At 41.6% G+C, this 15,013-nt stretch overlaps 1 protein-coding gene across 1 annotated transcript in view; it reads right to left on the bottom strand.

Moving 5' to 3' along the window:
* The window catches only part of PCSK2 (proprotein convertase subtilisin/kexin type 2), a 218,277-nt gene that overhangs the window by 186,009 nt on the left and 17,255 nt on the right, over positions 1 to 15,013 (bottom strand). The window contains exon 2 of the mRNA XM_010986068.3: positions 3,725 to 3,829. Coding sequence (XP_010984370.1) covers positions 3,725 to 3,829 — 105 coding nt within the window. The remainder of the gene's footprint in view (positions 1 to 3,724; positions 3,830 to 15,013) is intronic.

Raw genomic sequence — 15,013 nt, 5'->3', positions numbered from 1 at the left:
GGCTCAGGGCAGCGTTTTGACTCCCATGGTGTACAGACCCTGGTGTTACTTACGTGGTTATGTTATATATCACACGGTGAAAGGGACTTTGTTGATGTAATCAAGGAACTAATCCATTAAGATCAAGAGAGGGAGAATATGCTGGCTATCTGGGTGAGCCCAATAGAGTCACAGGAGCCCTTACGCAGAGGAGGAAGCAGAGGGATGTGAAGCAGGAGAAGGATTTGATGTGTGTTGTTGGCTTGGAGACAGAGGGAGCCACATGAGATGATACTAACACCACATTCCTAGAAGCATCTTTTATACATGCAACTCCCCGTCTCAGAGTCTGTTTCCAGGAAATCCAAGCTAAGATACCATCTTTGTTTACTTTTTTTTAGAGAAATCACCCTTAAGGATAGAGTTCTGAAGTGTGTAAAGTGTAAACTATGCATGATCAAAATTAACTTTGAATATTTCTTAGGAAAGTTAGAAATCGATAAATACTATGTCTCAATACACCACAAGAATGTGGAATTTCCTTCCGCAAGGAATCTGGTCCCGTCTCATTGTTCACACAGCAGACGAACAAGTTGGCTTGTGCTTAGGAAATATTTTGCATCAAAAGTATTACCTTTAAATGCTAGAGTCTCTCACCCAGGGAGGCGAAAGTCTCCCACTGTGAGTCAGGAGGGAAAGAGGCCAGCTGCATTCCCATGTATTCACGACCACTGCAGGGCACTCTGGCTGAGCCGAATGGTGGGCAGAAAGGCCCACCCTTTTATTACTTCCTCCTCCTTTTTTACATTTCCATTTATAGCTGAGTTTGTTGAATTCGTGTAAGTTACATAAACTAATGATGTAACTTCATTTTTCCCCACTACTCTATTTTTGATTTAGGAAATCCAATTATTAATGAGTGAGAATTTTTTTTTAAAGAATCACAAATTTATAAGCAGTATCAACCCTCATTTAGCTTTTTATTTAAATCAGAACTGGTATTGAGAGGAGACCTGAGTTTCATTATTTTTTTCCCCATTAGTGATGGTTGTGTGACCCCAGAGAAGTCACTTACCCTCTCTGAGTCTATTTTTCTCTCAATGGTTAAATTATATTTTAAAGCTTCAAGGAAAAGAGCTGAATCAGTGCTTCCTTTGTTCTACCATTCACTTTGCGCAAGGAGCAGGGAAAATTAATTTATGAAATCTAAGTCAGTGCAGCGTGAGGACCCCTTACAAACTATGGGATGTTCAGAAGTCACAAGCCGCCCTGAACTGCTATTTCCGCGCCTGTAAACGGGGAGTCGTACAGCACTTAGCTTGCAGGAGACGTCTCAGGTTCAGTGACATGGTTTAGCAGGGGTTGGACGGTAGGATTCGCAGCAGTGGTTGTTGATCTCAGCCCCATATCCTCGCAGCCTTCCTCTGAGTTCACCTGCCACTGCTGACAGCTTCTTGCATCAAGCATCTCAATTTCTGCCTCTCTGCTTAAAGACTTTCTCCAGAAACCCAAGGCTTCTTCAGCCTGTGCACGAGGCAGTCCAGAAGTACCGGGGATTTAACACCCTGGGTCAGCTCAGAAATGAGAGACAGAGCAACCACCTTCCTCATAGGAGAGCTCTGAATCGCATTCTACAGAAACGCTCTCAGAGCGTCCCCAGTGGACTGAGCCGCAGGTGTCTACAACGCGAACCTGCTAAAAGTCTCACCCTCTATTTGCTTTTCGCACCTCCCTCACTCATTTTACTCTTTCTCTTGTGCATCTGAGCATCAGTATCCCAAATAAATGACCCTCTTCCAAGTCCCTGTCTCAGGGTTTGCCTTTTGCAGGAGGCCAAACTAAGATAGCAGCATTCAACACACACACTATTTTTTATAATCGTTATCAAATTAAACCCGGAGGAAGCCCTGGAGCTATTCCCTCTAGTCTCTTCTGACTCAGTGGTCTGGCTCCTGCAGAAATGTCAGGAACATGATCTTGAATGGCTGTGTCTTTTGCTTTCTCCTCACTAATGTGCGGAGGTCATTAGCTGGCTGGCTGGGCATAGAGAGGTAAAAGCCCCAATGCTTTCCTAGTGGATTTTGCTGCACAGGTGTTCGCTTGCATTGTTCATATTTTTGTAAAGCAACATTCCCCTTGAAGCTGAGACACACATTCTAAAAGTGTGTGTTTGCAGCTCCTGGATTTTTGAGGAGCGGAAGTAAGGTGGAGAAGGGCAGGGAGGGAAAGCCAGAGGAAAGGAGGAGGACATGGAATCTGCTTAACTTTGCTGCACACTCCTTTTGGAGTTACTTGCCCCTTCAGGGTGGGCATTATGGTTCCATTTTTTATGATAGAAAATTGAGCTATTAACACAATAGGAAAGGTCGACGTCACTGAAGGAGTCACATGGTTCAGATGATATCAGTACAACTGTTGGGAGGTGGGTAAAGGGTGCGGTGCTGGGCCAGGGCCAAGGCTGTTACAACAGAAAAGAGAGCATCTCCCTTAGATAACAGTGCCAGCTTCTGCAACAGACCCTTTAAGAATGCTTGGCATGGGCTGGCAGGCAGCTTAGATCTTACTGCAAAAGCAAAGATCAAGCAACTTCTCAGGGCTGTATTTCTGCTCTAGGGAATGTGGGATCCCCTGGGTTGAGGAGTTAAGGGAAAATTGCCTATAGTCTCTCGGTGATCTGCTGGGGAGTCTGTTTCATCAGCATTCCTAATTAAAGCCCACATTAAACCCAGTCACATGTTCATGTGAAAAGCCCCACAAGAATGATTCTAGATTCCTTCAGCTCAAAAGGAGTCTCGTGTGTAAATTCCAAACATCTGACCCTCTTTACATCTGCTTCCCCCCAAGTCCTGGGGAAGAGGTTATGAAGCCTCCAGTGTACAGAGAGCAAACTGCCTGGACTATTAATTTCCCTCCTGGTGAACTGCATGAGAGAAATCAGAATCTCCCAACTGAATGAGTACAGGGAGGGCAGAAGAGGTTGGGGGAGAGAGGATTCATTGAGGACCAAAATTCCTATTCTGAAAAAACAGGGAGAGGGGACATTAGAAAAGGAGCTGCTTCATGGCCAAGATGGTAAATTTGGTTGCAGAAAAGTTGAATTTAGGCTCCTGGAGGGAGAGAGAGTTGGAAATAAGAGCTGGAGTCCAAGGGCAGGGTAAAGATTGGAGGCAAAAGTGGGGGTCACGAGCACCAAGAAGACGTGGGTATGGTGGTGTAAATTAGATCAGCGTGAGAAGGTACAGGTGAGGAGAGGGGCTGAGAAGGTCCTGGGGCTCCAGTCATGCACAGAGCAGCCTGCCGCCTGTGGCGAGCTGAGCACTTGCTGGCCCACTCACCTTCCCATTCTCAGTATGGGGCATGGCAGTCTCCTTGGAGCATGGGGATTCACCAGTTGAAACCTTCCATAAAATGACTCATTAAACTGCTTGATGTCTTCCCATCCATCACAGGCTAAAACATATTCCCAGGCAAACAGAGGTCCTCACACAATAATGCAGGAGAAGACAGTCAGAAAAGGGGGGTGTCCCTGTTTACTTCCCCGACTCCAGCCTCGAAAGGGTTTAATTATTATGCCTAAGACAGAGGAGCAGGGTCCCCAGTACCACCTGCAAAGGATCCATTTGGCCTACTGCATTACCATCGAGTTCCTTTACTTCAAAATTCCCTGCCTGTTCCCTTGTGCCCTCCCTCAATAGGCTCTGTTGTGGCAGCAGAGGTTAGAAGGCAGGCTTCCAGGAAAACTCACCCTGGGGTCTCTCTCCAGCTGCTGCTTGTGGGGTAGGCTGCGTCTTCTCTTGGCCTTTGCCAACCCATTGTGATAAAAATGGTAGAGGCCTTCTGCGAAGGGGAGCTGTGGAGAGTCAAACAGACACAGGCATGGTTAGCATCTGGGGTTGCCCCAGAACAGGGACACCAGAGCTGGGGTGCATGCTGGGGCTCCCTGGGGTGGGGAGGTGTGTGAGAAAACCACTGGCAGCCTCCTGTCAGGCCTGGACCTCTGTTTTCCTCTTCACTGTACTCCTTCCCATTTCCCTGCTTTTTCAAGGTATTGCCTGTTCACCTCCCCTCCCCCCAGACCATCTATGCTTTCTTCCATTACTTTAGTTTCTGCCCATTTTTTGATCTTCTCTTCTCCATGGAACCTTCCCTTTATATTCATACCCACACTAAGTTCTCCATTTTCTTCTCTTAGATATCACAAGAAAACTACAGGCCACTACACATTATAAACCCTAAAATACTCTTCAAATTCCTAGTATACTGAATCCAGCTACATCTAAAAAGGATTATGCCCTGTGGCCAAGTGAGATTTATCCCAATAATGCAGATTGTTATTAACAGCTGAAAATCAATTAATATGATACCTGTCTATATCAATAAAGAATATACAATATCTCAATAAATGCAGAAAAAGCATTTGAGAAAATCCAACACTCTTTTATGATTAAAAAACGCCAAAAAACTTAGATTGAAAGGGAATTTATTCAATCTGATAAATGTATCTGAAAACCCATAGCTAATGTCATATATAATGGTGAGAGGCTGAATGGTTTCCCCTTAAGATCACAGCAAGAGTAAGATGTCTGCTCTTGTCACATACAATCAAGGGTGGACTGGAGGCTTTAGCCAGGACAGCTGGGCCAGAAAAAGAATTGAAGGCATCTAGATTGAAAAGAAAGGAAAAAACTATCTTCCTTTGCAGAAAATGTTATCTTGTATGTAGAAATTCCTGAGAAATCCATGAACTATTAGAATTAACAAATGAGTTCAATATGATTACAGATTAACATATAAAAGTTAATTATATTTCTATATGTTAGCAATGATTAATCCAAGAATAGATTTAGGAAAATAATTCCATTTATGATAACATCATAGAAACAAAACACTTGAGAATAAATTGAATGAAAGCAGCATATGAGTTATAGTCAGTTTACAATGCTGTGTCAAATTCCAGTGTAGAGCACAATTTTTCAATTATACATGAACATACATATAATCACAAATATTTTTCACTGTAAAATGACTATAACTCAATAAAAAATGGTAAAAAAAAGAAGTATATGACTTGTATGCTGAAAAGCATAAGACATCACTGAAAGAAATTAAACAAAATCTGAAAGATGAAAAGAAATCTATGCTTGTGGATTTTTAAGACGGCAACACTCCCCATTTTTTTGCTGATCCTAAAATTCCCAACAAAATGCAAAGGACCCAGAATAGCCAGAAATTTTTTTAAAAAGAAGAACAAAGTTGGAGAACTCACATTTTCCCATTTCAAAACTTACTACGAAGGTGCAATAATCAAGACAGTGTGGCACTAGCATAAGGATCAACATAGAGTTCAATAAAATAAAATGAAGAGTCTGGAAATAATTTATAGTAGTCAATTTATAGTTAATTGATTTTAACATGAGTGCAAGAAAATTCAGTAAGAAAGAAAAGCCTTTTCAATAAATTGTGCATGAACAACTGATATCCATATGAAAGAGAACAAATCTGGGTCTGTATCTCATACCATGCGCAAAATTTAACTCAAAATGATTTATAGCCCTAAATGTAAGAGGTAAAATTGTACAACTCTTAGAATAAAACACAGCTGTTAATAAAATGACTTTAGGATAGGCAGTGATTTCTTAGGTACGACACCAAAAGCACAAAGGACAAAAGAAAAAAATACACAAATTAGACATTATTCAATTTAGGGATGTTTGTGTTACAAAAGAAATCATCAAGAAAATGAAAAGACAACCCACAGCATGGGATAAAATATTTTCAAACCATATCTTTGTTATGGGACTTATACCAGAATGTACAAAGGACAATTCAATAATAAAATCAAATAACTCAATTAAAAATGGGCAGAAATATGAACAGTTATTTGTCCAAAGAAGATATATGTATAGCAAATAGCACATGAAAAGATGTTCAGCACCTTCGTCATTAGGAAAATACAAATCAAGACCACAACGGGCTATCCCTGCATACCCAGTGATAACAACAAAAACAAAAACAAATCAGCAAGCATTGGTGAGGATGTGCAGAGGAATCTGAACATTTGCACATTGCTTGTGGGACAGATAACCAGTCTGGGAAACACTTTGGCAGTTACTTAAAATGATAAATACAGACTTTCCATATGATCCAGCTATTCCACTCATAGGTATATGATCAAGAGAAATGAAAAACATATGTCTACATAAAAACTTGTACTCAAATTTTATAGCAGCGTTATTCATGACACCCCAAAACAACCCAAACTCCCATCAACTGATGAATGGAAAAACAAAATGAAAAATGTGGTACATATACACACAGTGGACTATTACTTGGAAATGAAAAGGAGTGAAGGACTGATACATGCTGCAACATGAATGAACCTTGAAAACTTAGTGCGAAGTGAAAAAAACAGACCAAAAAAGCCTACATATTGTTGTCACTTCCTTTATATAAAATGTCCAGAACAGCAAAATCTATAGAAACAGAAAGTAGATTAGTGGTTGCCTGGGGCTGGGAGGAGGCAGAAGTGGAGGGTACTTGGTAACGGTTCAAGGTTTTTTTGGGGTGATGGAAATGTTCTAAAATTAGATTACGGTAATGATTGCACAACTTTTAAAGTATATTAATAATTATTGTATTGTACATTTTGAAAAGGTACATTGTATGGTTTGTGAATTATAGCTCAACAAAGCTATTATTTTAAAGATGCTGTGATGGACAGTCTTGTAAATGTCACTATATGCATAGATAAGATATGCATAGATAAGAATTTTCCTGTAGGATATACCTTAGGAATTGGATCACTCAGTTACAGATAATGAACATTAGCTTTTTGATAAATAGTACCAAAAAGGTTTCCTATAAAATTGTATAAGAACTACCAAAAAGTAAGTTGAACAAAAATACCCATTTTCCTGTACTTTCAACATCTCTGGATTGACATTTATTGATTGATGTTTCAATTTTTGCCTATTTGATAAAGTAGGCCATCTTATTTGGATTTCTTTAAATACTTTGAAAGTTTGAGCTTCTTTTCCTGTGTTTATTGAACATTTTAATTTTTTCACTTTGAACTGCCCGTTTGTGTCTTTTATGAATTTTTCTAATCCTTGTTATAAGCCAGGCACTGTATTTGATGCTAGAAAAACAAAGATAAATACAACAGCATCTCAGCCTGCAGATAGCTGAGAATCCACCAGGGAAGGCAGATTTGAACACAGCAGCATATTAAGGGTACTCAGTGGTGGAGTGGTTTAAGAGCCTGAGTTCTGGACTCATATCACCTTGGTTTAAATTTTGAACCTTTTCCTTAATTGCTGTGTGATATTTAGAAAGTTATTTAACCCTTCTAGGCCTCTGTTAATTCACTTATAAAATGGAAATGTCCCCTTTTCACATTGTTGTCATGGGAATTAAATGAGGTAGTCCATGGGAAGTGCTTGGAATACTGCCTGCACTCAGTAAACATGAACAAATGGTTTTGTTGTTAGGATGTAATGTGTTATGAGTTATGGACAAGGGGCCATTGGGATCCAAAGGAGAGACTATTTCAGTCAGAGTAATACCTCGGGAAGGTTTCATGAAATTTCTGGAGGAAGGAAAGAATATTCAGACAAAGGTAATATTTTAAATCTTAATTAAAATGCATATATTTCTAATGTTTTAATTTTGAAGGATGTGGTTATTTTTAAAACATAGGCACTGGTTTCTTGACACGTTTTCCCACCGATTGAGAAGTAATGTCTATGATCCCGACTCTTGAATCTGGAGAACATGACTGCCTTGATGAGAAGAACATGGTGGCAGTGATGCAGTGTGACTTCTGCTGGGCCTGCAGCTTCTGCCTTGTTCACCAGAACACTTGCTCTTAAAGTTCTGACCTACCATTTAGGAAGTTCAACTACTCCCAGGCTGCCATGCAATGAGGAAGCCCAGGCCACATTGAGGGGTATGTGCAGTGCTCTGGTTGACAATCCTGGCTGAGTCCAGGCTTCAAGTCATCCCATTTCAGGTGCTAAATGTATAAATGAAGAAACTTCAGATGATTCCAGACTCCAGTCATTCTAGTCATCCTTCAGACACAGAGCCTTCCCAACTGAGTTCCCATGTGGACCGTAGCAAGCCATCCCCTCTGTGCCCGGTCTGATCTCCGATCCCAAGTCCATGAGCCTAATAAAAGGGTTTCTGCTTTATACTCACAAATTTTAGGTCAGTTTATTACTCAGCAATGGATAACAGGAACAAAGAGCTAGCTGGAAAAAAATGTTTTATTCCTTCATTTTTTCAGGGCTGTGCAAACTTGAAACTACAATAATATTAGCTCTGTCAGTTGGTGACACTGGCCTGGAGCAGCTCAGATAAGGGCCCTCAAGGGACGTTTCTGGCACAGAAGGGGGGGGGGCCTGGGGCCAGAGAAGCAAATACTGGATGAATTTCAAGGGCACAACAAGTTTGGCTAGGGGTCTGGTGTACGAATGAAAATCTCTTAAAACTCTGCAGCTTTTGTGATTTAGTGCCTGTTCATTAAAAACCACATTCTTTAGGGCAAGTTAAACATAAATATTTCATGTGCATTTTCTAGTGTTTCTCAAGTTTTCTCTACTTAACCCTGCTGATGTACTCAGGGTAATGTTAAGATTTGATCCAAAAAGTGGGGATGAGAAGGAAAAAAATGTAAGTGTGCTGATCTTTGCTCTCCAAAGACTTGTGCCTCTGACTGCTGTCGGTGGTATGAACTTAGAGGTTTACTTCCTATTCTGGAGGGCATGAAGAATCTGAGAATTTTTAACACAAGAAAGGAAATTTGGGGTTATCAAGCACCAGTGAGCTTTGGAAGGACATTATTCTGGCTCTGTTTTACTGATTTTTTTTTAAATTAAATTTGAATAGAGGCAAATGGAAAATTCTTTCTTACAGTGGAATTCCAATTAACAGAAGTAGAAGTGATGAATGGAAATTGAATATCACCATTCAGGAAACACCATAAATAATTGTGACTGGCAAGCATCATCAAAGGATGCGAAAGTTCGTGGGTGAAATGTAATGATAAACAAAGAGAAGTGATATCTTTACAGTGGACGAGCCTGGTAGAGACCTCCTCAACCAAGTGATCTAAGTTAACCTCCCCAGGGACGAAACATATCAAAATCAAGTGCCTCAAGATACAAAGCCCTGAGAAGGAGACTTACATAATTTTCTTGCCAAAAATCTGTATTCAATCTGGAGGAAACATTGGACAAACCCACAACTGGCTAGTACTCTTTAAAATCATCCAGCTCATAAAAGACAAAGAAGGATTACAGACATTTTCCAAACTAGGGGAAACTAAGGATGCAAGACAACGAAATGTAAGTTAAATCTTGGATTGGCTCCTGAATGAGAAAAAGGGACATTAGTGGGACAACTGGAAGAATGCGAACAACGTCTGTAGATTCACTGTGTTGTATCAGCGTCTCCCCTGGCTTTGGTGATTGTGCATGGTTTCTGTCAGATGTTAACTTTGGGGAGGCTGGATAAAAAGTATATGGGAACTTTGCTGTCATTTTTTAAAAAGTCATCTTTTTTATTGTAGTGAAATATATATATATATATTTAATATAAACTCTTCATTTTAAACAGGTTTAAGTACACAGTTTAGGGACATTAAGTACATTCACATTGTTGTGCAACCGTCACCATATCTAGCACTCTTTCTGTCTTGCAAAACTAAAACTTACGTGCATTAAATGATAACTTCCTATTCTCACCTCCTCCTAGCCCCTGGCTGCCACCCTTCTGCTTTCTGCCTCTATGGATTTTACTACTCTACGAATCTCATACAGTGGAGTCATACAATACTTGTCTTTTTGTGACTGGCTCATTTTACTCAGCTGAATATCTTCAAGATTCTCCCATGTGTAGCACAGTCAGAATTCCCTTCTCTCTTCAGGCTGAATAATAATATTCCATTGTATGCATGTATCATATTTTGTTTATCTGTTCACCTGTTGATGGACACTGGGTTGCTTTCACCTTTTGGCTATTGTGAGTAATGTTTCTATGAACATGGGTGTGCCTGTGTGCTATTTTTCAACACATTTTTAAGTCTAAAATTATTCCCAAATTGAGAGTTTAAAAAAGTGTGAAGATATTTTAAAAATTAAATTTGAATATCCTTTAGAGGATCATATGTTTACAAATTTCAAAACAGAGGTCCCACCACTTCCTATTGTCATATACTGAGGTCACTTCCCGTGGTTATATTACACCCCTGGCTTGGTCTAATTGCTTGTTATAGAAAGAAACAAGCCCAGGGAGGGGTAGGACTTGCCCAGTTGAGAGGGACCTCTCAACGGAAACCCCCGACCCCCTGACTGTGAGTCTAGCGCCCTTCCCACCATCCTGCTCCACAGCAGTCTCGCTCAAGGTCCCATGCCCCTTGGTAACCACAGCTATGAGTCCAAGAGACTGCAGGCTGGAATTCAAAGATGAGTCTGGCTCAAGGACAGCCAGGCTGGTGAGTGACATCCCCGCTGCTGTGTCCTTGGGACCCAGGACCTGGGATTCTTCGACGAGGGGGCACCATCTTGGCTCTGAAGCAAATGAAGTTAATCGGTCTCACGGAGCTGAAATTGGAAACTCTGGCAATACTAACAGGTAAATGGACTGATCACAAACTTAACAGAAGATTAACCTGAAGGCATTGGTTGCTTTTCTGCCCTTTTTGACTCTTGTCTTTGGAGTGTAGACCCCAAATCCGCTGCCCTCTGAGCCTCTGAGAAGGGCTATCTGAGGAGATCATAGTGAAAGCATGAGACCACCACGGGCAGGGAAAGATAGATGCTGTGTAACTTACAGCAGTGCACGGTATTTGCTGCCTACACAGACATCAGTGTGGTAATGCATGTGCGTCCCTCCACTTCTTAAGTAGAATACTGACCTTCCACATAGAAGAGACTTATTGAAAGCAATCTTAGGTCCTCAATCCCTCACCTGTGTCCCAGTAAGAAACCTCTCATGTATTTCAGCACTTAGTGTATTATCGTGTTTTCTTCATTTAAACACACACACATCCTTCTTTCACACCATCACCTTTGTCTCTTAAGGCAAACTATGCATGGTTCCAGAAGGAAGGAGAAAAAAGGCCTGAGAGAAGAATTCACAGCAAATTGTCAGCTTGAAGGTTCAGGCTGGGTGACAGTATAATAACGTTGCTAACTCAGACTTGCAGTTTTTAGAAATTCTCATTATGCCGCAAAATTTAATGGATCCCAGCAACGCTTCTCATTGCCTCTCTTCCTTCTCTCTTGCCTCCTTTTCCCACTGATAAGCATGGCTCCAAGCTAAAGTCCTCTCTGAATCTACACATTCACTTTCCTCAACAACAGGGAGCCCCAGGGAATTGGCAGCTGATGGTGAACAGATAAAAAGGTGTGTTAAATCCTCTTGGAGCCCACTGCCTGCTTCCCTCTGGGCCAGAGTTCTTTCCCCTTAGGTGACCCCTGGGTGCTCCAGAAGGTCTGTGGATGTGGCTTCCACATGAAATTTTGTGCTCCTATGCATTTACTTGTTTCAGGAATTCCCACTGCTTCTTACAGATTCTCAGATGGGTCCAGAACCCCCAAATTGTTAGGACTCTCTGGTTTAGACCCATCACTTTTCCTTTGGCAGCTCTGTCCATTGTGCTGACTTTCATGATGCTCAGTCAGACTCATTTGGGAGAACATTGGACTTCATCCTACGTATAAAGAATTTTTATAGTTTTATTTTCAAGAGGAGCTGCTGTCAGGAGGTTTAAGGAATAAAAACTGGGACACAAAACAATACATCAAGGATTGAAAACTGGTTCAGCTGATGCCTGCTTGTCAATTTTATTTGGGTGTTCTGAATTTTATAGTGGGAGCTAGGCTCTTCACTTTACTGACATTCCGCAGACCATTCTTAATTTCCCCAGAATGCATGCAATCTCTTATGGGTAGGGGACTGCACTTTGCAATAAGGATGAGACAGAAAGGGAAATGGGGTGGTCTGTCCTACTGATTGATACTTACAGGCCAATGAGGAAACAGGAAAACCACATTGTGCAATTACAGAACATATAATATAACAGAAACAAAGAAGGATACAAATAGGGAGATCATGAATTAGACAGAGGAAGGTAGGGAAAGGAGAGAAGGACAGAGGAAGGGTAGCCTGAGGACTTTCTGGGGAGAGGCAGGGTCAGTTGGTATGACTTAGATAGCATTAAAAGGCCTCTCCTTGCCTCAAAAGTTTCCTGCTCAGCCCCATCATAAATTTTGTGTGTGTGTGTGTGTGTGTGTGTGTGTGTGTGTGTGTGTATTGAATACTTACATGAGAGTCCAGTTACCTCTGGAAGGGGTAACATCTTAAGCCATGGCTAACTAAATGCCTCCCTGAGATTTGCTGATGGGATAGGATGGAGGCTTCTAGGGCCAGAAAGGAAGAGAGGAGAATTAAGAGAAGCAGGAGAGGGGGTACCAAAGGTATAGTCCTGCCTGTATTCCAACCATGCTTCAGCCTGAACAATCTCTTGTTTACAGGTTATCAGTGCTCACCTGTACTGACTTGCATCTTTCCTCCAACTAGAGTTCTTCCTTCTTAAATCCTGGACCTAGGATCACACATCTTAGCTATTTGAATAGTCTCACTTCTTCCTGTCTTGCTTTGGAAAAAGAGATGGGCAAAAAGTGGATCTGGAGAATAACAGATAAAGACCACCTCCTCTCCTGCATGAGACTCTTCCTTTGTCTTCTGCCTCCACAGGACCAATATTAATTGCCCCTGTTGTCAGGCTCTCAGGTGATTCATAAAGACACTCAGAGGACATGATTAGCAGCTGAACATTGGAGAGACAGGCAAACCCATGGAGGGAGTCTGCTCTGATGGCAGAGGGCCCCCTGCAGGGGTCCTCATTAGTGATCTCTAGCATTGGAGAAAGCCTCTCAAGTCACTTGAGTTTCAATCATGTATCATCATGATAATGTGAGTTACAAACCACCAAAAATCTTGGTAGCTTCAAGCAGCAACTGTTTATTTAGCTCACAATTTCCTGGGTCAACGATTTAAACTTGCTGAGTGGTTGTTCAGGTTTTGATGGGGCTACCTCACGCATTTGTAGTCAGCTGCAGTTTGTCTCGTTGGCTCCACTTCTGAGAGTGCAGTGGCCTTTAGCTGGGGCACCTCAGCTCTCCTCCAGATGGCCTCTTGTCCTCCGGCAGCCTCACTCAGGCTTGTTTTCATGGATGTGGCAGGATTCCAGAAGTACAGCCAACAGTACAAGAGACTAAGTGGAAATGTGCAAGGACTCTTGAGTCCCCAGTGTGGCACTGGCCTGACAGCTCTTCTGCTATAGTCTTTTGGCCGAAGCATGTCAGAGGCTAGCCCGGAGTCAGAGTAGGAAGGATGGCAAAGTTCCAGGAAAAAAACAAGAGGGTCAGTAATTGGGCCGTCAATAAAATCAAACTACCACACGCAGTCAGAGCATACCAGGAGGCCCGCCCTGAAGATACACCACAGATGAGCTATAAGCATGTGTAAAGGTGCTGGCTGCTGCTTTGGAACTTTTCAATTGTCATTTCCCCACCAGCAGGCAGGACATCAATGCCAGCATTTTCAGACATGCTAGATGGTGTAACTGACGTGCCATCTTTTGTGTAAGGCTGCAAACCAGGGTATTGCCAGTTCCTAGCAGAAAACAGCTCAAAGGAGAGATCCATTTGTAAATTAACATTGCCACAATATGCCAGGCTCTTCAAAAAATCAGACCATGTATTGATCATAGCCGTTCTACAGATGTGGGTTCTACTATCTCCGTTTTAAGCACAGAGGTTCAGAGAAGTTCATTTCAATATAGACCCAGCTGGCTTTGAAGCCCATATCTTTCTCCTATTTTTCACTCTCTCTAAAATTTCTTTTCCACATGGAATTTGTCTCCTTCCAGGTCAATCAAGCAATGAACCCTGTACGTTACTGACATTTACCCAGGGACTATCATTGGTTTCCCTGGATTATGTGCAAAGCAAGCTGATCTCAGCAAAAATTCTGAAGCTTACATACAGACAGGTCTGAATGTCAACTTTAGAGCAAAGGAAGGGAGAAGCACATCTTTAGCATGATTTTATTTCTTAATTACCAACAACAAAGTGTTTAACCTGATACTTAGATTAAATATTCCCATCACGAAGTAGAAAACGTTTTTTTCTGAGCAGACCTGTGTATCAGCTATGAAGCCACAGCTGTCATTCCAGGGCATGGATGAGGATAGTCTGATTGACAGCCCAGCATGGTGAGGGGACACTCAGGTCCACTTTGGATGACACCTCCTCCGTTGCATGGGTGGGAACCAATCGGCTTCCACAGTGTGGCCAGGATGTGCCATTTATCCAGGCATTTTCTGTAGAATGTCCTGCATCACTAGCCCACTCTTAAACCTGGGACCCTGAACCTCTCTTGGTCTATACTTCTCAGATGAGACCTTTAAGTTTTCATTTTTATGCTATTAATTTACTATCAAAGGCTGGTAGTGAGTAATTACTCTATGGGCTCTGATCATCTGTCTTGCCTTATTCTCATTGTCAGCCAGCCAACTGAATATTCCTAGCAGAGTCACTCCGACCCATAGCCAAGTGAAGCAATGCACACTTTGTAGTAAGGAAATACTCCCTTTTTATGGGAAGATTCATACACAAGGCTGGCTTTGTACATAGTAATAGAATAATCTTAAACAAAAAAAATATGAGCTACTGACACGTTGCCTAAATCATCATCTTCAAAATAATCCTGGTATGCTAAAAAGAATGCTTTCTCTGGAGACAGACCTGGGAACAAGTAAACAGCAAGCTCCATGAGGACAATGTTTGTTTTGCTCACAAGTATCTGGTATGAAGTAAATACTTCATAAATATTGTTGAATGAATAAAAAAAACCAGGTGGGTCTAGATTCTGGCAGGAGTTGCTAAGTAGCTGTGTGCTTCCGTGTGGATAACTAAATCTCTCTGGGTATGGCATATTTGGGTATTCATAAAACGTTTAATGC

This window comes from Camelus dromedarius, chromosome 18 (genome assembly GCF_036321535.1).
Source record: "Camelus dromedarius isolate mCamDro1 chromosome 18, mCamDro1.pat, whole genome shotgun sequence".
Classification (NCBI taxonomy): domain Eukaryota; kingdom Metazoa; phylum Chordata; class Mammalia; order Artiodactyla; family Camelidae; genus Camelus; species Camelus dromedarius.
Note: the sequence above shows the minus strand (reverse complement) of the source record. Positions and strands in the feature narration are given on the sequence as shown.